General features: G+C 43.4%; 1 protein-coding gene across 4 annotated transcripts in view; it reads left to right on the top strand.

The window, feature by feature from the left end:
- ZDHHC2 (zinc finger DHHC-type palmitoyltransferase 2) overlaps positions 1-27,860 on the top strand; it is a 1,080,498-nt gene that overhangs the window by 735,778 nt on the left and 316,860 nt on the right. For all 4 annotated transcript variants that reach the window (XM_069631585.1, XM_069631586.1, XM_069631584.1 and 1 more), the window contains 2 exons: positions 5,291-5,417; positions 6,020-6,112. In XM_069631585.1, coding sequence (XP_069487686.1) covers positions 5,291-5,417; positions 6,020-6,112 — 220 coding nt within the window. The remainder of the gene's footprint in view (positions 1-5,290; positions 5,418-6,019; positions 6,113-27,860) is intronic.

Genomic DNA, 27,860 nt, shown 5'->3' with positions numbered 1-27,860 from the left:
ATAGCAAGTACTACCTGGTGCAGGTAGATTTCTGATATAACACAATTTGTGCTATAAAACAAAGTACAGATACAAACCTGTTTTGAGCTTCAGACATAGGAACGGCTAGGGTTGTAACGGTATAACGGTATACTGTTATAGATACCGCGAACAGCTTAAGTGAAATATAATAACTGTCACATTGTTTATACCACCGGTATACCGTTTTAGGGCCTGTAGCTATTAAGTGAGCTTTTCAATCTGATTTTGTAAGGCTGCAGTAAGCAAGTGCTGCGTATTCTGGATCTTGCAGTGTGGGATGTGGTGTTCGGCAGACAAGAGCATAGAGAAAGTGAGGCCACATTAGTAAATGCAGCTTTGATGCTGTGGCCGCTGTGTCTCTGTGATCAGTAGAGTCGGGTAAAAGATCGGCCAATTTGTAGTTTTCCCACCAATTTGAAAGATGGGGAACTACACAACCCAGAATTCAAAGGGGGGACTGAACTGGATGCCCTTCTGATGCATGTCCACAAAACACGTTAGCTCTGTAGACTGTATAAACATTGGGCCTATCAGTGCTTTGTGCTAGTATATAAACTACCCCCCCCCCACCCACTGTCCTATGTGTGGATGTGCACATTGGCACTAAAGTTGTTGCCTTGCTTGATCCATCATCTGCCTTCTGCATATGGCACTGGACCCAAGCAGTCAGGACAGATTCTACATTCAATTTGAAGTATCCAGAGCAATGGGGATGAGATATTTCTCAGGTCTATCCTCGATTTATCACACCACCCATGAAAGCATTCCTCCATCTCAACTCACATGACATGGGTCCTAATACGCTCAGACCTGGGGGAAATGGTAATGATGGGGCTGTGGTGATGTGGTGGTCTTGGCTATATTTGTGCTGATATGTATTTTGTGCCACTAACTTTAAGAAGGTAAATGAACATGTATTGCTAGAATCTTGAAAGAAATCAACAGCGCCCACTGAACGATGTCCTGTTAGGATTACATGGTCAGTGGTCACTCCAACATCAGACCTTTATAATGCACCAGGCAGATGGTAAACAAGCTATAGTGATTTGATCAATATGAAACTTTTCGGTGAGTGTGTGTTGGCTATAACATTTTGCCAAAAGAAACACAATGACATGGGCTTTCAGACCTCACATAAGTGACTTTTCTCCCTTTAATGGGATAAAGCGTTATCAAAACAAACCTTTATGACTGATAGCAGTAAGGGGTCATGATGTCCATCCCATGTGGTTCCAAAATAATGCAGGTCGAGGCCGATTTTCAAAGCGATGACCTGTGACTGAGCAGCAAGCTCATTGCTCAAAATGTGCATTTTAACACTTCCACTTGTCACTCTTTCAATCATGGCGATCAACGAGTGAGCGCCATGAAAGACCAAGTCTGCAGCCGCCTTAGATTCCTGGAGGATCAGCTAAAAATGTGCAGAGACAAGTTTCAAAATGCTGACAATTTATGACCTTTAAGAAATGTATTGTTAAGATTAGTTAACTCCACCTGCTATAACGTGATAATCATGAAATACCATCATTTGGCAAGAAGGTTATCATACCGCCATAAAATCAATACCGTGACTCCCCTAGGAACGGCTGAGTTGACTTTGCTGAAATTTGGTATTTTAATCTTGCATATGAACTCAGTTTTCGGCAATGAGTGCTTAACACACTGAGGTATCTTCTGAACCATCCCAGCACTCAAATTTGTCAATAAGCATTTTAACTTTGGCAATTGCACATGATCAATATAAACCCCACAGAAAGGTGGAAATGCTACAAGGGTTGTGCTTTAGTGAACGCACAAACTATGAATACCAAGGTGAACACAGAAAGCATAACAGGATACATTGATCAGAGCAGAATATACTAAACAACAGACAGGCAATAGGGTTAGAGCCTCAGCAAATCCTCACATGTGCTATTTGAGTTAAATAAACAATGGGAACTGACTTCCATAGATCATGCAATCTTCTGGGTCCACCTCCAAAGTGGGGGCCCAGGACAAGTGCCCCTTTGTCCCTCCCATAAAGACCTCTCTTGTCACTAATGGTTCACCTTCACACCCCTCGTAAGAGCACAGTCTTCTCTCAGCCAATGCTGCCACAAAACGCAAAGGAGGTTTATCTCTTAACTGTCCCTGTTTTAACTTTAGGATTGCATTGTGTTTTGGTTTATAGACGTGTGAGGGCAGAGTGGACAATTGTATTCATCCTTGTACTCCTGCGGAACAGAATCCAATCCGACACAGTGCGCAGCATGACTCTGATCATACACGGTCATGACTCACCTTCCTGGCAGAAGCAACGCATGTCAAGACCAGATCCAGCCAGCGGGACTGGTTTATGTTAAACCTTGAGTTAATCCACATCCCGAGAGTATGACAGGGAAGAAACATGTGAAATGCTAATGTGATGGCCACGACTGATTGGGTCTCCTCCTTAATGTTAGAACAAATGCAAATCACTGATTTCCCATATCTGCATGTCCTTAACTGGAGATACAGTAATTAATCCTGCTACCGATCTGCACGACCCTCCAAGCCCTCCTGTCCTTGAATCTCAGCTCTGTACCCTGAGGAACCAGACTTCCATTGCCCAAAGTCCAGGATCGGTTCTATCTCCACTATCTCGCGATCAGAGCAGCTGAGATGCAATCACTGACCGTCATGCCCCAGAGTCTTGCAAGCCCAAGATAAGTGATTGGCTGTGTTGCTGAGAGAGAGGGTGCACAAGAGCAGAGACAACTGTCAGAGGCCCGCTGATGTTTCCAGGCTGCCATCCCTCCCACACTTTAATAAACTGATCCATAGAGGCCCCGAGCCACGCTGTGAGTGAAATTCACAACTGTCTACCCTGCTATTGACATTATCCAGCCTCATAATGTAGAATTCTGCCACTTTGTCAATAAGCCCACACTTGCCTTGCATCACGAAAAGCATGCTAGTCAAGGAAGGGTTAACATATCCCAGGGCTACCACTTTACTGCAAAGGGCAATGACTAAGTCCTAGTGACCCTGCAGTTGACCCCAATCCGAGCAGTTAAAGACTCTAGAGGCTTGGGTTTTTCATTTTCACTGAATAACATTACCTATTCACTGATAGGTATTATGTATATTAAATAAACCTGGATAAGAATAAGATTAGATCTAGAAGGTGCATTGACATTGCCAATTAGGACCCACAAAGGCCTACCTCAGGGCTGTATATTTGCGCCATGCTTATTTAATCTTTTCATGGCGGATTTCAAGAGCACAATCGAGGGAGTGGGTCTGGTCTCACCTAAATTAGGAGGAGAAGCTATAAATTGGTTGGATTATGCAGATGACCTGGCACTCATGTGCCTTACCCCGGTAGGGTTGCAGCGTCTGCTTATAAAAACTGCTGAATATGCAAAAAGTAATGGTCTTGTAATTAATCAGAAAAAGTGCCAGATGATACAGTAAAGCCTAAAGCTTTACGAGCAAAACACACCTGGCAAGTAGATAATATTAAGATACCACCTGAAAGAGAAGTAATCTTCAGGTCACTGATCAAACATTGTGTGAGGATAGTGTGAATCAAATGCTGCACAAAAGTGGTCAGATGGTTTACCAAATGAAGAAGATCCTCTCTAAATAATGCAAGTTCAACAATAACACCCTTGATCACGTACTATGTGGGGAAAGTAGTACCCAAAATACAATATGGAGTGGAAGTGAACCCAACAAGTCTAATTATAGCATGGGTAAAAATAGAGGGCTTCATATGGAAAAAAGGTATTAAGTTTACCAAGTGGGACACCAATGCCGTCAATTCGCTATGAATTAGGCTTGTTGTCATTGGAATACTGGGTCCAATGGAAACTCCTGACTTTAGTAACAAAAATCATCTATCTCACTGCACATACACTTTTTGTAAACTTAGCTAAAGAATTGGAGTCAAATAAATCATCCCTCATCAGAAAGAGATGTTTGAAAATCCGAACGCAGTAAAAAAAGACTGAAGGAGATGGATTGGATTAAAACAATTGACTTAGAAATAAGATCTTTCTACTTTTTGCCAGGATCGAAAAGCCAGTGGGAATGCTGCCAACCTATTTGTCCAAGAATACTCAGTACATTTTTGCACTTCCGTCTGAACCTTTTGTCCACGGGGGAAATCTTGGCCGATAGAAGAAGGGGTGTAGTGACAAATACGTGTCAATTCTATACAAAAAAATTACCAAAGAGACCCTAAACCTTTTGATGGTGGAATGTGCATTGCTAAGAGACATTATGACGAGATTCTTGAATAGATTTTTTCATTAAGTAATGAAGATTTTTCACGAGTATTTTGGGAGAGGCTAAGTGCGGGCAATGACGTTTTTCTAATTACAGAGGTTATTAGAATGTTGGACGAATTGTGATTTACTAGAAAGTATTACAAAAGCATCTGTAGATGCTGTGATGAATTGTATAATGCACTGGATAACAACGGTTTAATGTTCTACTTATGCGGCTTTTGCCGATAACTAGAATGGAGCTTGGTTTATTTTAGTATTATAATTGTATATTATGTGATGTGAATGAATGTTCAATGTTTGAATGTATGTTTCAATTATTTATACATTTCGTTTGCTAGCTAAGGAATTATGTAAGTATTTTTGGATGTGTAAAAGTTCTAATTTTGAACATAAACACAATAGAAAAATCTAAATATGAAATAAACCTCTGTGGGATCAGTACCTAGAATTGTTGCCCACAACTACTAGTAGTCAGGGACAGCTGAACGAGCCCTATAGATATAGGGAAGAGTATTTGAAGCTAGGGTCTACAGTGGGATCTGGAGAAAAATCCAGATTCCTGATACTAGTAAGCATTGCAGTGCCTGGCCATTCTGTGCGAAATGCTGAACCCCTCCAATGACTCAGAACTGTAAAGAGACTCTAAAAAAAACTCTAGAAAAATCTTAGTTCATCTTCAAAGTAATTCTGATACAAAATGGTGCACAGCTGAAATTCTGTGGCTTAGCTAAAATTGGCACACACTTTTTAAAATGCCACCTCCTTCTTTCCCAGTGCGAGCTCTCACCATCTCAGCTGTGTCCTGTTCAGGAGACGGGCCTGTGACAAGCTATAATTTGCTCAGCAGGCGAGATACTTTTCTGCGGGAGTGGGAGGCTTGTAAATTAGGCCACAGGATGAAATTGCCGAGTACAGTCAATGTTCAATCCATTAATCTAAATGTACCGTTATAGTGCATCTAGAAACATTACTTTCTGCAAAGAATAGAAAGTAAAACTATTTTTTTTATTTCTTAGAGGCTTTTAGAACACCTATATTTCGGCACGGCACTGACAAGAATGGTTTCAGCCTGGGCTTCAGCAAAAATCTGAGGCAGGTGTTTGGCGATGAGAAGAAGTATTGGCTGCTGCCGGTTTTCACGAGGTAATTTCCGATTCTCTCTTCATCTGTGTTTTACTTTAATACATTTGCAATTTTTGCTTCTGCAAAACTGTTGCGGGAATACTGGTCTAGGTGAAAAATGAAGTTTGTTTTGTCAAAAAAAAAAGCTCATAGCCTAGTCATAGAAGGACGTCACACTTGCTATGTTTAACTTTTTTTATGACGACAGTCTGTGCGCCACTTTTTCAGGCGGTCTCTCAAGTGAGGTGCCACCAAAAGAAAAAGGTTGTCTTTACAGTGACAATGCCATCTGGTGTATCAGAACTACCAGCAGAGGGCGCCTTGCCATCCGGAAGCTTGCGAAACAAAATGTGGGTCAGTCCTATGAACTTAGTGACTGGATACTTGAGCTTTTAATGAAAACAAACAGCCCTTTGTTGTTGTGGTAGGAAGAAAGAGATACTTTGCAAAAAAGAACAATCTGTAGAGCAAAAGCATTGAACATTTACAAGCTTTCATTGTAATAAGTATTGATTCCAAATAGGCCTATTACGAACCAGCGGTAGAAAGTGCACTGAACATGAGATTGCCTGTGTGATGCAAGGATGAGAATGTCCTAATTATCCCTTTCTCGTCTATTTCAGTCTCGGGGACGGGTGCTCCTTCCCAACATGCCTTGTAAACCAGGATGCTGAGCAACCATCCACGCCTGGGGGAAATAACCCAGCAGCTAAAATGTAATTACCCTGCCCATTCCTATCACTGTACATAGCTTTCAAAGCCATTGCTGTTTACTTGACTTTTCCTTGTTCTAGTTTGTTGTTACAAATTACTCTCAAATGATCAAATGAAAAAAGACTTACAGAGAAAGAAGGCAATGGATTTTGTAATCTTATTTTCTATCCTCCGGTTTTTGTTAACATATTTTGTGGGGCATCGCTTACATTTTGACATTTTTAAGGGATGAGGTCATCTGTAGCACTCTAATATAATACAGGTAAACATAATACGCAAAGTGAAAAATTGGCTTTTTGCAAATGAGAATATGCAAGCTGACCGACATAATATGTTATGCATGCACGCTTTAAAATTGTGCATAAGAAATCTGGGGGCCGATTCATGGAATTACTTGCATGGAAAATAGGCTACCTGCGCCCAATCTGCATGTGCAACTCTGTTTGTCGATTCATGGAATCGAATACACTGCACTTTTCCTAAATTGCATGGATTTCGCCCTGGCCTGGCACGCCTGTGCCTCATGCGAGACTCTGAGCAGAGGATGGGCGTGGCCTGCGCAGAGGGCTGGGAAGGGGGCAGAACACAGAAATGGGGACTTACTTGCAGAGAAGTGGGCGTTCCAAGGGACAGCCTTCAGGCAGTCCCTTGCATGCCCACTAATGGACGGCAAGTGACATAGTCATAGAATCGATCATGCAACGTCTCGCCTGGGAAAGACCCACGCAAGTCCTTCATAGGATCTGCCACCCGAAGGCTGGCGTAAGTACACTTGCGCGTAGAATTATCAGCGCACAGGTGGGATTGCATTTCCGATTTCGGGTGCGTGTACTCAATCAGGGTTCCGATGTACCGTAGGGGTGCACGTAAGCTATGTAGCGGGGTACTGGAGAGTTTTACATCGGTTTGCACGCACATTTCCCGAGTTATTGCTGAGTTACGGATTTTCATAAGCATGTTGTCGGGGTGCCAGATACAGTTATGGGGGACCCCGCCCTGGCACCCTGAGTCGCAGGATTGCTTACGGGGCACCCCACGCACTGTTTGAAGGGGGAGTGCAAAAAGGTAGCTGATCTGCTTTGCGTGTGGGCGTGTCAGGGGCGTTTCACCCGTGATTTGCGAATACGGTTACTTTGCGTGATCAATTCCATGAATACGCATTGCGCACATTTTTCTTTTAGCGTGCAGACTCGTGGAGTGTCCTTGTCGGCACGCAGACCTTGTTTTTTTTAACTTCTTTTTATTGAATTACAACAGGTTAAACATTTCCCACCCTGACCTACCTCCCTCTTCCCCCCCTTGGCAACTTGGATGTTGCGTTCTCTCGTTGTTGAGCCTCTCCGTGTTCGTCCAATAGTTTAAGTCTTTGAGGACACCATTGCGCTATAAAGTCCCCGTTCAGGAAGGTCAGCGTTTCCCCCCATTCCGATGCACATGTCGGGAGGTTATTGTTCATGGCGTACGTGGCCCATTCTAGGGTGAATAGCTCCCATACTTTCCGAAGCCATTCTTGTTCTGTCTGAATTTATCAGGCTCTTCCAGTTCTGGACAATGAGGGGCATTGCCGCCAGTGTTAGAATTACCTTTGCCTTCTCCCTGCCTCCGGATTCCCATCTATCCCAGTTTCTTTCAATCATAACATTGTCTAGGGTCCCCTTCATACCCCCAAAAGCTTGGGCCTGCGCTGGGCTAATCTCCGTCCAGAAAGGCTGAATCTTCAGGTACTCCCACCATATATGTGCCACCGTACCCTCTTCCCCGCAGCCCCTCTAACAGTATATGGGGACCTCCGGGTATATTCTGTGGAGGTGTGCCGGTGTGTAATGCCACCCAAACAGATATTTATACCAGGCCTCCTGGAGTTGTGCTGCCCTTGCCAACTTGGGACTTTCCTCCATAACTTTTCCCAGTCCTCTTTCGAAATCTCTTTACCTAGCATCCTCTCCCAGCGGGTCATATACGGCATTTCTGCTGGGGGGAGGCCTCATCTAGTATTTGTATAGCCCTGATATCAGGCCCTTGGCCCCATCATTCGTCACCATGTATTTCTTGAATATAGTCAGCTGCCAAGTGGCAGCTTGTTTAATTGCCCCGCTCATAACCCAATGCCTTATTTGAAAATACCTATGTCTTTCCCCTTCCCCAACTCCAAAGTCCTGTTTGCATTCCTGGAATGTTTTCACTCTATCCCCTATGAACATATCTCTAATCTTCCTACATCCCCCCTTCCATCCCGTAAATGCCCTCCTTCCAGATCCAGTGTGAACTCCTTATTATTGAAGATTGGGGTAAATGGGGAGGGAAAGGTCGTAATCCCTTTCTTCTGCATCACTTTGTCCCAGGTGTCTGCCAGCTCATATATAAGTATTTGGGCCTGTTCTGCCATGGGAGCCATAGGACCTCCCCCAAATCATGCTCCGCCAACGCCCTATCCATTTGCATCCATTGTTTGGATTCCCCCTCGGAGAACCATTCCCTTATCACCCGGAGTATAGCTGCTTTGTGGTATTGTTGAAAGTTGGGAAATTCCATTCCTCCCCTCTCTCTCTCTGTGTCATCAGGAGCTGACGGCTTATCCTTGCTCTCTTTCCCTCCCGTACAAAGTCTCTAGTTGCCTTCCCCAATACCCTGAAAAACTCCTGGGTCACTCGCAAGGGCATCACTTGAAAGAGATAGAGCAATCTTGGTAGCGTAATCATTTTTACCCCTGCCATCCTGCGCCTCCATGAGACCCTTCGACTCTTCCATCTCTGGTAATCCTGCCTAATTGCCCTCAGTGTGGGTGGATAGTTTGCTGCATACCACTATGATAAAGACGGGGTGATTCTGCCCCCCAAGTATCTAATCCCGGCCGGGCACCACTGGAATGGGGATGCTGTTTTCAGCTCCCTGGCCCTCTCCTTCCCCACCGTTATGTTCATCAGTTTCCGATTTACCAAGGTTGTTTTTTAGGCCCGATACATCCCCGAATCTGACAAATAGGTTCCCACAAGCTTTTACTGAGTCTTTGAGGTCTGAAAGCACAGCCTTATTGCCTGCTGTGAGAATGAACAGTCCCCTGTCCCCTCTCTACCCTTCCAATCACTCCCCTGGCATGTAAGTACTAACCCCACATCACAATTTCACTTGCCTAATAAAGTATGCATTTGAATGCAGGTACTAACAGTGAACTACTTTATATTAGTAATTTCCCACCCTTTGTTGACAGTGAAACCCACCCACCATTTAGCACATGTGTCCTGTTCTGTCCTGCAAGGTCTCTGTAGGTCATCCAGGCCAAGTCACCATAGCCCAACATTTTGGGAGGGAAGGAGAGTCGGCTTAATGGGGTTGCACTACTGCTTGTGTTAAAAGCCTTGATTACTGATTTGTAATCTTCATTACTCCTAGCACTATTCTTCTCCATCCCAGTACTTTTGTATGAGGCGCTTTGCCTCGTGTGTAAGTATTGGGACGAAGACGAGGGACATGGAGGTAATTCTAGGCATGGAGCTGATTTTAGGGGTTGGGAACTAGAGGGGATGTGTGGGCGGGGATTGTGTGATAAATCGTAATGGTCATCCACATCCAGGATAAGCAGGCATGATATGTGGTATTAGTGGCTAGAGAGGCATTTTGGTGCAGCCAGTCTAGTCATTTCTTAGTTTTGCTCAAATTTTTCTTTAACTGGGCATCTCTGATAAAGCAGTCCTGCTATGCGTAATTACCTGGCTAGACTGGCATTTGGATGCTGCCAGTCTAGCCATTTCTTATTGTGGCATTACATATTTTTCGGGGCATCTGTGACAAAACAGCCATCATAAGTGTTATTGCCTCTAATGGCATTTTGGTGCAACCAGTCTAGGTATGCCTAAATGTGGTCTGGCATGCTTTACTGTAATGTTATTACGTGACTTGACTGGTCTACATTTTGCAGCCAGATGGGCATGTTTCCATTGTGGTATGGCATTTTTAATAGCAAAGTATTACATTAATCAAAGCATTAATGTTCCTGGGCAATGTTGGGGACTTGCATGTATTGTATTTTTGGTTTGGTGTTACCCTACAAAACAATTGCAAACGCTCTGGCTTTTTAGCCAATTTTTCTTCGAAAGTGTGCTGTATAATGTATAAAAACACATATATATATCTTTCTCCTAGTGCAGTGTGTGGCGTACCCCTGCAGCAGCACATTTGTGCATATTGCGCAAGCGTTCTAATCTAGGCCGGCACAGAGGGTGGCCCAACCCGTGATTTGTTGCCGAGCTGGGGGCCCTTAGCATGGCTCGCAGGGGGGGCCCACAATTTTGTGTTACGCCACTGCCTCATATATGGTCTAAGGTGCTAGAGGCCATAACCAATCATTCAGCTGCCGCATATATGGTCTAAGGTGCTAGAGGCCATAACCAATCATTCAGCATACAACATTGTTTCTGAATGTTGTCAAGGGACTCGTTTGTTGACTTGCAGTGTATTGATTGGGGCTGTTGCCTCGTGGTGTTTGTCGGCATGACTTTAATAAAGGAGCTGGGCTTGCCTTTAGAGTCAAGTCAAGCTTTTCACATCTTGTAGCCTGCCAATCATGGTGCAATGAGAGCAAGGAAACCGTGAGCATCATTGATTTGCTGCTGTCACCTTATGCCCGATTCACAAAGCTTAAAAATGGAGCAAATCCGGAGATTCGTGGGGCATATTCGTGGGAAGATATCCTTGAGCCACACTTTGCATCGCATTTGCACTTAAGCAGCTCAGAGATGCTCCTGGCATATCCAGATGTGCTCCAGTTTTAGCCTATGCCAATCAGGCATAAATGATCCAGTGCAAATCAGAGATGCTCTTGGGCATCCCTGATCTGCTCCAGTGCACATATTTGAGAATCCGGCTCTCTATTTACAAACCTGCACCTGTGGCTTTAGCATGTGTAAACCATGGCAGCTCCAATGCTGCCATGAGTCTTTCACTTTGAACGGATCATTCACTCCTATAATCCTATAATATACTATGAAATGCCTTTCTCTAACAATGAGGGTCAGATTTAAGATATATGTTATGGTCTATATAGTCCTGTACCGGTCGAAGCTTGAACTTTTGGAAACACTATCAGTTTTCCCAAATGGTAAGGCAGTATTGCTTTTACCCCTCAGAATCCATCTGCCCAGATGATTGTCTCAGCATTTTTATAGACTTGGGAACATATCATAATGCCCCATGGGGTTGGTTGTTAAGGTCAGCTTTGGTCGGTGGTGTACATAATAGTGGACTGATGTATCATTACCATCCTGCGAGACAGTCCCATTGAAATGAATGGCAACCGGTTGCTTGCCTTAACCAGCGCATACATTCAGATACCCTTGCATTGCGCCTGTACATAATTTTGTGAAATCCACAAGTGTGAGGGGTTATTTTCGAGGCATTCCAATGACCAGCCAATATTCACGCACGTAATGCAGATTAAAATGCGTGGGAAAGCAATCACAGTCTCGTGCTGCTGTCTAGAAAGTTCATGTCAGATCAGCAACGCCCAGAAGGGGTATCTCCAATCCTTCAACGCATTCCTTTCTCATTCAGGACAGCAGCAATATGACCTGCTGCTCTAACGCAAACATGTCTCCCTTTCCTAGCCATGCAAATTCCTTTTCCTATTGTTGTACCATTGTCTGTGAGAGGCCCTTCGAGACCCCTCTAGCGCCCCCCCCCTTCTGTGCCATGAGCTTGTTGTACATTAGTGCCGTCCAGCGTCAAACTATGCAAAGGAAAAAGTAGCACATCATTTGCACGAGTGCTGGTCCAGCATGAAACTCTTAGGTCACTTTTATGACTAAGGTGACCACCATATTTCATAGAATCAGACATTAAAAAGCCTGATTTCTGCGCTATTCTTTTTGTAGTCAGACCCAATATGTTTCACGTATACCAATTTTTATATCTTGTCTGACCAGCATATATATACATTATTATAGTACGAAAAGGGTGTAGTCAGCTCTGGGGGCGTTTCCCTCAGTTCCGTTTGGTATTACGGGCATACCTGCCATTACACGTTTAATGGGAGCAGCAAACACAAATACAGTATTTTTTGTAAAAAATAAATAAATAAATCAAAAAAAGCTCCCATTCTCGTGGTGTGAACAGACGAGGTCTGCTTGATTTCATCGAGGTTTTTTGCCCCAGGACGATTTGATCGAATTCCTTTTTTTAGATACATTTCACCACAAATATATGTCGAAGGAGACACCCCGCATCCCTGATATCTCCCCCAACTTTAATTATTACCCTAAACCAACCCCCCACATATATTTGCCATGAAATTCATTAAAAATTTCGATCACATCATCCTCGATAAAATCTATTACGATGTGATGATCGACGTATACCAACTGAAGAAGTGCTGTGTTGGCTGTACATTAAGTTTGATTTGGTCTTTGCTGCCACCACCTATCTATGCCAGTAATGGCCACTTTGAATCACATGTGTGAAGCGCTTCAGCCTTCGTGCTTGGGATTTAAAGCAACCATTACTGGCATAGATAGGTTGTGGCGCCAGCTTAAATCATTTGATTTAAAATTACTACTGATGTCATATTTTTGTTGTCCCATCTGTGCCAGTAATGGTACTATCTATGCCAGAAATGCTCACTTTTAATCATAGGCATGAGGTGCTGCAGCCTTCATGCATGTGATTTAAAGTGACCATTTGTGACATAGATAGGTTGTGGCCTGAGGCGGCTCCATAAAGGGCGTGGGGACGCTGACCCACCAGGGCTCTCGTCCATTATGGAGGAGCCACACCAGCCCAGGAGCGCTCCATCAGCTGCTTGTTGCAGTTGAGGGAGCACTCCTGGGCTGGCTTGAACTGTGAATGGGAAATGCAGTTGCCCTTTGACAGTTTGTTCCCAAGCCGCGCATGTCCAATGAGCCATGTAAGGCTGTGGCGTTTTGCTTCCCTAGCCTTGAATGGCTCTTGGGGATGCAAGTTCGGGTGCTTCATGTTTGTATGTGTGAGGGGTCACTATGCACCTGCATCTCCCTGCACATACAAACATAGCGGGAGCCACATCCTCTGTGCTCCAGCTCGCTTCCTGATTCCTGTTCTTGCTGTAGCGGGAGGCTGTCGGCAAAGTGTTTGAGGGTTGGGGCTGCGTTCAGGTAAGATTTCATATGTGTACGTGTTATGTATGTGAATGAGTGAGAGTGAGAGGGAGCGGGTGTCTAGGGTGGGGCGTGTTAACAGCACATCTTTTACTGACATCTCTCTTAGATGCCCAGTAGAAAATCATCAACCTTTCTGTTATTAACCAGCTTGGCTAGGTTGGCATATTGTGGGCATAGAGTGTAGCCATTTCTTACTGTGGCATGAACTGGATATCTATGATAATGCAAGCATCTTAAGTATTATCACTTGGCTAGACTGTAATTTTAAGGCAGCCAGTTCAGCCCTTTCTTTCCGTGGCATGACTTTTTTTTACTGGGCATCTATGATGAACCAAACATGGTATGTTTTATAACTTGGCTAGACTGACGTTTCAGGGCAGCCAGTCTAACCCTTTCTTATGGTAGCATGAATGTGTTTACTGTGCATCAAGAATAAAGCCAACGTGATAAGTGGTATTACCTGTCTAGATTGAATATATTGTGCAGTCACTTTGGACATATTTTCCTATTGTGACATGGTATTTTGTAAAGGCAAAGCCAACAGAAGCATGTTCATTGGTTGGGATACTGCCATATATTTGGCAGAGCCAGTGTGAACATGTTTTCTTATAGTACCAATAATGACATTTTGTGCAAAGCAAATATGAGTATGTCCCTATATAGGAATTCTGGCAAGTATTGCTGCATCCAGCATGGCAATGTATTGGCACAGCCAGTGTGAAAAGGATTTTATGCTGTGGGTGTTGTGAAATGTTTCTGTGCACTGCTGGTGGCTTGCATCTGTTGCATTTCTGAATTGGAGATACCCTACAAAACTAATTGCAAAGTGTTTGGCTTTTTACCCAGTTTTTCCACAGAGGGCATGCTGAATAAAGCAACATTTTAACCTAATATTATACCTCCTCCCCATTCCCAAACCCCACTGGATTGGCACAGGTATAGGTACGGCAATAGACTTTGCCAGTAATAATCACTTTAAATCATATGCATGAAGCTAGCTGCTGCCACAACCTATCTATGCCAGTAATGGTCAATTTAATTCACATACATGAAGCGCTTCATGCATGTGATTCAAAGTGACAGTTACTGGCATAGGTAGGTTATGGCACCATCCTCACGCATGTGAATTAAAGAGACTGGAGACTGTTATTGACATAGATAGATTGTGGCTGCAGCCTAAGGAAAATAATAGAAAGTGCTCCTATTTAGTGTACTGCTGTTGATATGGCATTTGCTGGATTTGTTCATGTGAACCAACTATAAATTGTATGGCTTTTTACATCTTTATTTCAGCAAATTATTTTAAAACATTTCCCCCACTTAATTATTCTGTGCTCTCTTGCTACGCTCGGTCCCTCACGCAATTTCAGCAAATATTTAGGCCCCTCCATTCAAAATATTCACTAGGCATGACTGGCCATAAATCCTGAAATTTACTGGACACTTTTGCTGTTTCTGTAAAGAAACAACTATAAATTGTATCACTAATTTTTCTTCAAAAATGTTCTGCAAAATGCATAATTTCAGCACATTATTTAAAAATAAATGTTTTGATGGAACCCCATTATCAAACCCCCTCTCCCCCCGCCACCCCCAAACCCTCGTTAATTATTTAGGACTAATTTGAGGAAACATTTGGGACCCTTCACTAAAACATTCACCACACCCCCCCCCCCCCCCCCCCGTGAAGGCTCAGCCATGAATCGTTTAGAATCTTGGTACCTCTTCGGGAGCTATCCGCCCCCTCTGGTACCAAAAACTGCATCCGCCACTGGTAGAAGCCCACATTCTTATTAGTGCCAGGCGATAAAGCCAGAGTGAATCAGGAGCACTACTTGTGCCAGCTGTTGTTTTCTCTATGCCACCTGCATTGTTGCACTCTGTCATTTGGATGCCAGTATTTGATTCCAGCAGCTTGTTGGGATCCTATTTACCAGTATTGAAAGCCACGAAGCACGTACATGCAGTTCTTTTTTTCCTTGGTATGGTGGAGCCAGCGAACAAAACCTCACAAATATCAGGCGCATATTCACTTCATTCAGCTTGTCCAAACCTAGGACAAATCCTGATGAAAGCTTTAGCTCACTGTTCAAGAGTGAAAGCCCATAATAGCAAACGTGAGACTCAAAAACAATTCATGATTTTAAGTCTAAACATAGACGTTGACTGAGGGCTGTTGCTGGTCCAAGCCAATGACATGTATAACTTTACAAAACAAAGTCAGTGTTAGCTACCACCCAGAGGATCCTATACGTGCTAAACAACGTACCATGTGGCATCGGCTGGCCCAATTAAAGGCCAAGACATCCCCTTCGGATACCTGCTGTGCTTAGGATCTGCTCTGAGGAACTTTACTACAGGAAACAACTGAGCCAGAAGCTCACGTAGCTTATGGGATCCATTCTCCTCCGCTATCTGGCATGGATTGTGTAAGACCAATTAAAGTATCCCACAGACTTCTAAACACTTCTGGGGATACCCCAACATTTTCGACACATTTTTCAGCAGCCAATTTTTTTTAAATTGCTGCCTAGAACACATTTTCTCTAAGGCTCTAACTCTTCCTATTGGCAGCTGGTAGATTATGTATCCTGCTTAAGGTACAATTGCTGTATGTTGCCAAGTGTATTTTCTAGAAATTAGCATATATTGTATTTTTAGAAATTCCTTTGTAACTTGCTTTCTGATTCCTTCACTCCTGCAGGGTGTACTATTTTTGATTTTAGCAAAGATTCAAAACAATCTGCCACGGTTTTGCTGTGAGAACTACCTTTTAACACCTTTGTGCGAGGGGTGAGTGGGGGCTCGCGTATAAGTTTTTCCCATACCATATGAAAACTGAAAAGCTCCCAGATACATAAGGCCTGATTCACAAAGATTTGCACAAATCAGAGATTTACCTGAGCAACTCTGATGTGCACCTCCAACCGTATAGGTGATTCACAAAATCTAAAACTGGATCCTAATGGGAGATGCCTGGAGCATCTCTGCGATGCTTCACAACGATTGGCTCAAGGGCATCTCAGGGATGCTCCAGACATCTCTAGATTTTCTCCAATTGTAGGCTTTGGGAAACAAGCATACGGTAGCAGGAGCTGATCAAAGATGCTCACAGGCGGATCTCATTTGCTCCAGTGCAAATGTTTGCGACTCAGGCCCAGTGTGCAAAACAAAATATAAATCTGAGAAATCAGTCTCAGAAGGACTGAGCAAAACACAATATTACAAAAAAGTGAATGACTCCCTCAGACAGTGAAATTCCAATTGATCAAATTTGAATTGAGATCCGGCGGATGAATATGTATTCTATAGTATTGATGGATGCTGTATTTAATATTGGGCACGGTTATGTGTGCGGGTGGTTTTGGAATGTGAGGCTGGATGTAGGGGTTGGCGGTTGGGTCATCTAGCTGCTGGCTGCCTTTCTGTGACCTTGCGCAGCTTTTACCTCTGCTGTGAAGCAGAACGTTTTTGCATGGTGCCATGTTGCTTTTGGCAATGATGAGTAGCTCCAGATTGAGTTTGCGGATGGGCGCCTTAGTCTCAAAGTTGCCTACATGCATGCAGCTATTTTGCAATCACAAACCAGAGGGTCACTTAGAATCAGAAGCCTGTTGTTGGGTAGAAAACAGTTTGCAAACCTTTCTTGCCTTCCCAGCACAGTATTGATTAAGGAACAGGGTGCAAAACTGAGAAAACTGTTGCCCACAGTTGTATCAGTGAAACAGCTCCTGCAATGTTTTGTCTGTTTGGCCAGAACTAGACTACGTTTGGCCAGAACTAGACTACGTACGCGCTGCCATCAGCAACTCACTTTCAGCTGCGTCATGCTCAGGGAAGCAATGAAATGGATTATCACAAAGAATTTGCATATAGGCCAAGAAATGGCTACCTGACAAAATGGCTCCCAGGCACCGCCTTCAAGTGTTGTAAAAAAAGTTTTCCATGTACCCCAATCTCTGGTTTCTAAACAATGGAGGGGCTGCCCTTAAGAGGAAAGCAGGACAGTGATGGTAGTTTACTCTCTGCAGTCGGCTTCCACAAACTCTGGTACTTCACTGATGTTACTACGGATAGCCCTAGCATTGTGACTGGTGCTGAATTGACTGAATCCTGTTGTTGTGTAAATCCCAGCAATAAGGATAGGTATATCTGTGCATTGTCTCAAATATTGTTTACATTGTGTACAAGTTCCAGGAGCACAAAGAGAGTAATGTCACTTCATGTTATGTCAAATAGCATTATTGGCACTGCAAAAGCAGAAGCAGTGCCACGTGAATGGTAGTGCCTATCTATGGGAAATTATAAATCCATTCTACGCCCTAGAGTGTGCATTTAGTTTACTATCAACCCTTTCAATGTGGAGGTGGGCACGCTTACAATGATTTCACGTGTAATTCCAGATGAGCTTACACACCTTAATCAGTTCAGTGCTTTACGCCTAAAAGGACAGCACATTTCCATCACATCCCAAGGTGCGAGCCAGAGCATGAAGTCGATGATGTGCCAGTTAAGGGATTACAGACATGATTTGTAAAGGTGCATACGTAAAAGTACATAGGAGTACATTACACCATTGAAATGAATTAAGAGAAGTATATGCTCTGAGAACTCTATGTGCAAGGTATGAATTTGTGAACTCTGTTGATGAGCTAAACATATCATAGATTGCTATAACTATAGAGTAAATGAATGGTTGCTATACTGTACATGTCTACATTTAATAAGTACCAGTAAGCAATAGTGTCCTACTGAATGAGTCCCATGTGGATCTCCATGTATGGAGGTAGCCGTGTGCTCTGCACACACATATTCAACAAGCAATGGAAGAGAGATAAGAGCACTTCAGGTGTGGGTCAGAGCAATATTCATGGGGTAGCCCCAGGCATGAAGAATAATAGTCTTGCTGTGACAAAGGAATAATCTGATGTGGAAGGATTAACTGAAAATTTCCATGATTTAATATTGGGTGTGACCAATGGGTGATCTACAGTTTTGCCAACATATATTGGCACGGTTCAAGCCGGTCAGAAAGCACAATGAGCAAAGCGCTCGCCCCTGATATCTGTGCGCAGACTGCTGGCGCAGGTTAAAATCCCGGCAGGGTCAACTCAGCCGTTCATCCTTTCGGAGGTCGGTAAATTGAGTACCACTCTCTGGGGTAATAATGTCTTCTGTTATTTCAGCGCTCTGAGACCTATGTGTGTGTAGCACTATGTATAAAAAATCATTATTATTATTATTGAAGGGTGGATGTAAAGTTTCTAGCGGACTCATGGCCATCAGTTGCCGTAATATTGAAAGAGCGGTTAAGGCTGGGTGGTGAGGTGTGGATCTACTTCCTTTTTTGACCCTATTTTAGCAAATCATACATCCTACAGTGAATGGAGTAAAAAATGATGACAAGGTGCTGTTGTAGCAACAAATTATCTTCCCCTCCAAACGTTTTCTTGACTCCACCAATAATCAGGGAGCCTGGGTTTCTTTTCCTTTTCAGGCGTGTCTAGTAACATTTCCTTTTCAGGTGTTTCAGGTTAATTCACATTCATGTCTCTAAGGATTCTGGTACTTGTATTCTCGCACTTTTTTCAATTGCAGGTGACTGGGAAACAACTCCCTCCAAAGCACAAATCTTACCCTTGATAGGGGGAGGGGGAAAACCATGTTTATGGCTCTCCATAGTGAGGCATGATGGCCCTGGTGCTGCAGACTCTTGAGCCCAGGACTCCTGGAACATAGTGTAAAAAATGATAACAAGGAACGCACTCTGGTTCCCAGTCAAGTTTTCCTGCTGTAGCAACACATTGTCTTCTCCTCCAAACGTTTTCTTGACTCCATCAATCATCAGGGAGGCTGTGTTTTTTTTTTCCTTTTCAGGCGTGTCTAGTTACATTTCCTTTTCAGGTGTTTCAGGTTAATTCACATTCATGTCTCTAAGGATTCTGGTACTTGTATTCTCGCACTTTTTTCAATTGCAGGTGACTGGGAAACAACTCCCTCCAAAGCACAAATCTTACCCTTGATAGGGGGAGGGGGAAAACCATGTTTATGGCTCTCCATAATGAGGCATGATGCCCCTGGTGCTGCAGACTCTTGAGCCCAGGACTGCTGGAACATAGTGTAAAAAATGATGACAAGGCGCGCACTCTGGTTCCCAGTCAAGTTTTCCTGCTGTAGCAACAAATTGTCTTCTCCTCCAAACGTTTTCTTGACTCCATCAATCATCAGGGAGGCTGTGTTTTTTTTTCCTTTTCAGGCGTGTCTAGTTACATTTCCTTTTCAGGTGTTTCAGGTTAATTCACATTGATGTCTCTAAGGATTCTGGCACTTGTATTCTCGCACTTTTTTCAATTGCAGGTGACTGGGAAACAACTCCCTCCAAAGCACAAATCTTACCCTTGATAGGGGGAGGGGGAAAACCATGTTTTTGGCTCTCCATAGTGAGGCATGATGGCCCTGGTGCTGCAGACTCTTGAGCCCGGGACTCCTGGAACATAGTGTAAAAAATGATGACAAGGCGCGCGCTCTGGTTCCCAGTCACGTTTTCCTGCTGTAGCAACAAATTGTCTTCTCCTCCAAACTTTTTCTTGACTCCATCAATCATCAGGGAGGCTGTGTTTCCTTTCCTTTTCAGGCGTGTCTAGTAACATTTCCTTTTCAGGTGTTTCAGGTTAATTCACATTGATGTCTCTAAGGATTCTGGTACTTGTATTCTCGCACTTTTTTCAATTGCAGATGAATAGGAAACAACTCCCTCCAAAGCACAAATCTTACCCTTGATAGGGAGAGGGGGAAGACCATTTGTGATTTGTGCTTTGGAGGGGAGTTCATTCCTGGTCACCTGAAGTGAAATAATTGTGCTACTACAGCTACCAGAATCCTTTGCGACTTTAAAGGAAACTAACAAGCAACACCTGAAAAGGAAAACAGCCTCCCTGATGATTATTTGAGACAAGAAAACGTTTGGAGGAGAAGACAAACTGAGTAGCAGGTAAACATGACTGGGAACCAGAGTGCGCGCCTCATCCTCTTTTTTCTACAAAGTGTTACTTAAGTCCCAGGCTTATGAGGCAGCAGCACCAGGGCCACCATGCCTTACCAAGGAGATCCATAATGATGGTTTTCCCCCTCCCCTATCATGGGTAAGATTTGTGCTTTGGAGGGGAGTTGGTTCCTGATCACCTGAAGTGAAAACATTGTGCTACTACAGCTACCAGAATCCTTTGCGACTTTAAAGGAAACTAACAAGCAACACCTGAAAAGGAAAACAGCCTTCTTGATGATTGTTTGAGACAAGAAAACGTTTGGAGGAGAAGACAAACTGAGTTGCAGGAAAACATGACTGGGAACCAGAGTGCGCGCCTCATCCTCTTTTTTCTACAAAATACTACAGTGAATGGAGCCCAACCTTTGCAAATCATGCATCCTATGGGGAATGGAGCCCTGCCTTCAACAAATCGTACATCTTACAGGGAATGGAGCCCAATCTTAGCAAATCATTCATCCTATGGGAAATGGAGCCCTACCTGGAGCAAATCATACATTTTACAGGGAAGGAGCCCAACCTTAGCAAATCATACATCCTACAGGGAATGGAGCCCTACCCTGGCAAATCATACATCTTATGGGGAATGGAGACCAACCATAGCAATCATACATCCTACGGAGAATGGAGCCTTACCTTGAGCAAATCATGCATGTTATGGGGAATGGAGCCCAACCTTAGCAAATCAAACATCCTATGGGCAATGGAGCCCTCCCATAGCAAATCATGCATCCTACAGGGAATCCAGCCTTACCATAACAAATCATACATCTTACGGGGAATGGACTCTACCTTAGAAAATCATACATCCTACCGGGGATTGGAGCCATACCTTCAGAAAATCATACATCTTACAGGGAATTAACCTTGAGCAAATCATACATCTTATGGGGAATTGAGCTCAAACTTAGCAAATCATACATCTTACTGGGAATGGAGCCCAACCTTAGCAAATCATACATCCTATGGGGAATTGAGCCCCCCATTAGCAAATCATGCATCCTACAGGGAATCAAGCCTTACCGTAACAAACCATATATCTTATGGGGAATGGGCTCTACCTTAGCAAATCATACACCCTACGGGGAATGGAGCCATACCGTCAGCAAATCATACATCTTACAAAGAATGGAGTCCTACCTTGAGCAAATAAAACATCCTACAGGGAACATAGCCCTACCTTGTGCAAATCATACATCTTACAGGGAATGAACCCTACCTCAGCAAATCATGCATCCTTAGGGGAATGGAACCTACCTCTAGCAAATCATGCATCCTGTGGGCAATGGAGCTCTACCTTAGAAAATCATACAACCTACAGGGACCAGAGTCCTACCTTAGCAAATCATACATCCTGCGGGGAATGGAGCCATACCTTAAGCAAATCATACAACTTACCGGTAATGGAGTCCTACCTTGAGCTAATCATACACCTTACAGGGAATGCACCCTAACTTAGCAAATCATACATCCTACGGGCGATGGAGCCCTACCTTACCCAATCATAAATCCTACAGGGAACGGAGCCCTACCATGAGCAAATCATACATCTTACCGAGAATAGAGCCCTACCTTAGCAAATCATACATCCTACGGGGAATGGACACTACCTTGAGCAAATCATACATCCTACTAGCATGTGGATATCAACAAGTGTTATGGATGTGTAAGAAGAGGGCTCAAGAAACAGTAACACGCGTAATAATTTCTATTTTCATTGTCCTCTGCCACTAGGCTAACAAGCATTGGCTAAGCCAATCATTCTGGCGTTTGTAATTGTTTATTACATTTTACATTTAGCATGTAGGGAAGGAATGAGGAATGACCCGGGAGGTGTATATGAACACTTTCATTTACACCAACGTGAGCAGCTTCAACATTGCAGGATGTTGAAGCTGCTTACTTTGGTGCCAATTAAAGTGCTCCGACACACCTGTGTGTTGTATATGAACACTTTCATGTACACCAAAGTAAGCAGCTTCAACGTTTCAGAATGCAACGTTGAAGCTGCTTGGTTTAGTGTACATGAAAGTGTTCATATACAACACACGGGTGTATATGAACACTTTCATTTTCCCCAAACAAGTCTTCTTGTGGCACTCCTCCAGTCTAACGCCACCAAAAGGGTACTGTATATTTGCGCTATTTTAGTGCACATATTAAACTGGAGGAGTGCCACAAGAATACCCTTCCAAAAAGCCAGATTACGCATGTGGCGGTTGCTAGTTTGGTTTCCAACCCATCCTAGCAACCACCACATGTATTCCGAAAGAGGCGCATTCCTTCCGACTTTCGGAAGAATGCGCCACCTTCAGAATAGGTCTTAAGTACCGAAAAGGTCGTTAAGGCTTTTAACATCATTTTCGGTACTTAACACCTGGATGGGACTAGGGGCCCAGCTATCTAATGAACTACAAGCTGAAGATGTCCTCACAATTTGTATTATTTGGGAGGTATTTTATCACTGACAACATACAGATGTCCTCATAAGAAATCACCTTGAGATTTATTATGAGGACATCTGTATGTTATCAGTGGTACCACACCTCTCCAGAAAAAAATTTAAATAGACAAGAATCAGGGAAATAGGAAATAGGAAATAGAAATGGAAACGGGTTGTAGCAGGAGAAAACATTTGTCGGTGGTAATGCACCTATCCAATGAACTACAACTTACAGATGTCCTCACAACTTATTTTATTGGTGAGGTACAGTACCACTGTCAATAGATAGATGTCCTCATAAGAAATCACACTGAGATTGGAGAAATGCACTACCAATGACAATAAACACATCTGTATGTTGTCAGTGGTACTACACCTCTCCACAAAATAATCGCTTGTATGTTAACTGCATTCAGAAAGGGAAACCTACATGTAGCACAAAGGGGCCTGGAACGCAGACCAAGTAATGCCCAGCTCCCTCCGGCTGTGAAAAGCAGTCCCAGCTTTGAAAGTGACACAGACACGTGTGAAAAACCAGAGGGTGTTTCACAACCCAGTCCCAGGGGAGATCCCATACTCATGTGGCCAGGGAAAGGCCATCACTTTTGGATCCCGCCCCTGGGGGTAGACACGCGAGGGAGGATCACCTGGGTAGGGGGTCCTCAGGGAGTGGGGCAGAAGCACTCACTGGTGAGACATGGTATCTCCCATTTTCCACAACCCATCTAACCACTATCCTTGCTTATTTTATGGGAAACTACAGCTCCTCGCAGCTTTACATTGACAACAGTACTGAGCTGAGGAAGATGAGGAATGAGGTCAGAAAGATTACCCCCACTGATTTGCATTGGCTCCGTCTCTGTAATGAGAACAGGCAGAGTCAGGCACGTAGTCCTAACAATGCACACCTGCCATTTGTTAACACTCCCTGTGAGAATCAAAGGTGGCAGGCACAGGCACAATTTGAGCGAGGCTGGGCACGAGCAGGAACATTTTTTTCTGGGCTGATGTACCAGGCGGTGGAAGTGGGAAGTCCAACGGGCTGATCGGCAGTTGTACGGATCAAAAGAGGGAGCCTGGTGAGAAGTCCACACTTCCGGGAAGCCGTAAGCGTTCCAAAGCTGAAGCCGAGTGAGCAGAGGAAAGAAACCTTCAAGGTGCATGAAAGAGGCCAATGACCCTCCTGGGTGAACGGCAGAGTTGGGGAGGAGCAGAGGAGGTGCTGGTAACAGCCTTAACTGCTGCATGAATAGGATGAAAGAAGACTAATTAGCATGACCGGTGAGCTATGAAGGTAAAAAAAGTCTGATTTGTGTTAAAGAGAAAGTAATTATGATCTGAAAGTTGAAGGTTGAACATGTGCTGATAAAATGCAAATGGAAAGAACAATTGTTGAATTGAAAAGCAAAGGATACAAAGTACCAGAGTGGTCCTGTGAGGCAAAGTCGCACATTCGAAAGTCTCTGTTATGGAAAGAAACTAACTGCGATAAGGAAAGAAAGTTGAAGAAGAAGAAAGCGAGAAGTATGTGAACTTTGAAAAAGGCCAAGAGGGCAATTTAAAGAGAATAGGAACTACAAGTAACAAGAGGCATTGTTGCTACAAGATGAGGAAGATTGTGAATTGAATTGTACAAATTGTTGAAAGAGAGGTCAAAGTGGTCATGCAGAGGTCTATGTAAAATCCTTGCAGTTTCAAAAGTCTTCAACAGTGAAAAGATACATAAGATAAATCGTGGTGAAGGGAACTCCAACAAAAAGAGACAGGCTCGAGCCCGGCAGATGGAAGCCTGTACAGAACTGTGCGAAATTGAGAAACTGTGATGTGAACAGTGTATTTATGACAAGGCGGGGGAAGTCTAAGGAAGTGTGCAAGACTGATAGTACTGTGCCATCCACCTTTTTTTTTTAAGAAACTCTCTAGACGCCGTGGGTCTGAACGTGGGGAAGGGAGTTGTTACTGAAGCCATTCTGACATTTCTTTTAGACACAATTTTCCTTTTGTATTCCCTTAACACATTTGTCATTTTGAGAAGGAGGGCAAGGTTAGGTTTTTTTCTTAGTTTAGGCTTTTTTTATAACGACTAGACTGACTTGGACCTGTTTGTTTTTTTATTTACTGGTCAATGATACTCCCATTCTAGAGTATGGGCCAGTTAGAAATTCTACCAACCAAAATACTAAATAAAGGTTTTCGAAACTTGTATCCATTGTGTCTGTGTCTACTGCTCGATACCATGCCTTCCTTGCACATGTGACATGGTATAGAACTCCTGATTGGGAGGAAATTAGTTAAACAAACCACTATTGGATTACATCAGTGTAATGGAACAAGAAATAACATTAAGTGTGTCGGCCGAGTATGCTGAAGAATTTCCAGTTGTCATGCCAACCCCAAAGTCAGCTTTCTGGCATCCCTTTACACTGTCTCTTCTCTGTATCAATTAACCAAAATTCACCAAAACCAAAAAAGGGGGACTACCTGCCCTGAAAAATGCAGGGCTGCTGAGAGTTTGAGAAGCCCTGGTCTCAGCCAGAAGCATCACATTTACACTCCTGGTTTTTATAAGGGCAAAATGCATGTTGGTAGACTGGTGTATCAAGTTAACTAAATTATCCTTGCCGTCCGAGGTACAGAAATGCTGCATCTTATCTGTGGTCATGGGTGGAGGACAGGGCAGATACTGCGAGAAGTCTTGTGAGAAACCATGAAAGTTCCTCTTGCTACTTCTTACTTCCTGTTCATTTTGCATTTTGGTATATTGAACATATTTTAATTGATGTTATTCCTCTAATTTGAAAAGCCATTTTGCATCAAAAGCATTTGCATTTTGATGAATAAATGGTTGCTATGATTACTGTGTTTCAATTTAGCTAAATAAATATATTGTGGCCGGATCGTCCAAGGTCACCAATTTAGAGAGACGCTTACATGGTTATGACCAGATGTTTGCATTGCGGTTTGTGACTCGTAGCTGATGTGATCAGAAGTTTTGCCTGGCACATTGGTGGGTCTTGCCTGCAAAGCGCAACTGAAAATATTAGGATCTAAATACAAATTCTGATGTGCAGGGACAGATGAACATTTCAGTAGTGTAGTGGGTAATTGTGCACTTTACGATCGTGCAGATAAAAATGCAATGGTAAGGTAACATGCAATGTTACACCTTTTGTGCAGAAATGTCCATAGCAAACAAGTGGCTCTGACTTCTTAAGACGTTTCCACATATTTCTATAAACACATAGCTATTTCATTATGCATGTGAATTCATTTACTCGAGGGTTGGAGTAAAGGTTATTGAAAAGCCCAACAATGGTTCACTGATGAAAACTGTAGAGTGATGCTGTAAGAGGGGAGGTATCCTGGTGTTACTGTAAACAATAACAGAATACAGATTTTGTCAGTGCAGATGTAGGAGTCTTGTAGTCTTGATTTAAATTCATCCAAACTATGTTCAGAATGGCTGGCATTTATGACTCGCTGTACAAATGTCCTCACCTTAGAGTTGTGGGCCAAGGCAACTTTATCCTTCATCAACTTCCTCATTGTCCATGTCTTATAGGCGTGCTTTTCTTATCAGTGCTCGTGTTGGGTGGAGTCATTATACGCACTGCACACCTCAAGCCTCTACGGAGTTAGGGACTCATTTTTTACCCTCATCACTTTCTTAGTCCGGCCCTATAACAGAATATAGAGAAGTGAAGTCCAGTACAAGAAACTAATAACGTTCTTCAGTTAGGATATATGCCTACTGTACTTAGATAATTAGGTCCAGATTCAAACAGAGCTTGTTTGGTGTAGGGGTCTGCAATCTGTGGCTCTCCAGATATTTCTGACAAACACCTCCACGATCCTACACCATTGACAATGCTGGCTAGAGCTGATTGTAGGTGTAGTCCAAAGCATCTGGAGAGTCAAAGGTAGTGGGCCCTCAGGCACAGCAGAACTGGCAAAAGGACAATGTAATCGAACCATATATCAAAAATGGACCAAGAGTTTGGTAACCCCATAGCCCACCAAAGTTCTTTTCCTTTTAATCTGGTAGCAGCCAGCATATGGGGTTTAAAATACAAAATTGAGCTTAACACATATATGACAGAAGTCTATATTTGAGTTAACACATGATTGTTTTTTTAAATTATCTTTTTTTGTTTCTCATAAAACACAAGAACGATTCAGTGGCACATGAGAGATTGTGAACTCGAATTACCAATAACATATACCATGGAGCCCCTCGGGAGGTACCAGCATATATCAAGTCATTGTTTTAGTGATCCACAGGAGGTTCTTCCACCAGCTTTGACAACAGGTATTGCAAATACAGACTTAACATATTGCGCCTACTGCGGCATAGTACGTATATACACTATATTCAGGTTGTGAGAGTACGCCATGCCCACCAACCAATTTGCCACCAACGGTCTGAGTCCCTTCCACCACGCCATTGCTACCCTCCAACAAAAGTATCCCTGTTAACCTATGCAGTGGGATATCAATGGCCAATATCCAGTCCATCCTCACTAATTCTTTAACTATGAGAGACACAATATCATATATTTCCCTAAAGAATGAGAGGTGGGTTTACTCCTGGTTATCTTGTCTGATTCGGTATCAATAATCCTTCTAACACGGTAGTTAGTGCGATACAGGTTCGCTTTTATTGATGGTTTATGAAAGATTCCACTTGATACAATGATTAGTGTGTAGAACACTGTTATGGCATTTTATGCCTTGGTGCGGTCAGCCGACACGTGTTTCAACCCATACGGGTCTTTCTCAAGGCAAGTATGTCATGCTGCGGTCCCTGGGTGGGGTTCTTGTTTTATTGTGGGTGGCTGTCCTTATGGCAGTCTAGCTCCTATTGGGCTCTTCGTCTGAGTAGTGTCTGTGATGCGTTGCTCCCTGCGGCTTCAGTTCATGGGCAGGTTCCAATCCTAGAGCCAACCAGACCCTTTATTTCCCTAAAGAAGTCTAGTATCTGAGGGCAGACCCAGGCCAAATGAATTAAATCTACAAGAGACCCTTTGCATCATGAACATTCAAGTGTTGTCGCTGGGTAGTACTTATGCTCCCTGGCTGGGGGAAAATTCAGAGACACTTTTCTGGTTTGACCCATTATGTAACGCTGGTCTGCA

This window comes from Ambystoma mexicanum, chromosome 6q, assembly GCF_040938575.1.
Source record: "Ambystoma mexicanum isolate Mex_15411 chromosome 6q, UKY_AmexF1_1, whole genome shotgun sequence".
NCBI lineage: Eukaryota > Metazoa > Chordata > Amphibia > Caudata > Ambystomatidae > Ambystoma > Ambystoma mexicanum.
This window is presented reverse-complemented; position numbering and strand designations above follow the sequence as displayed.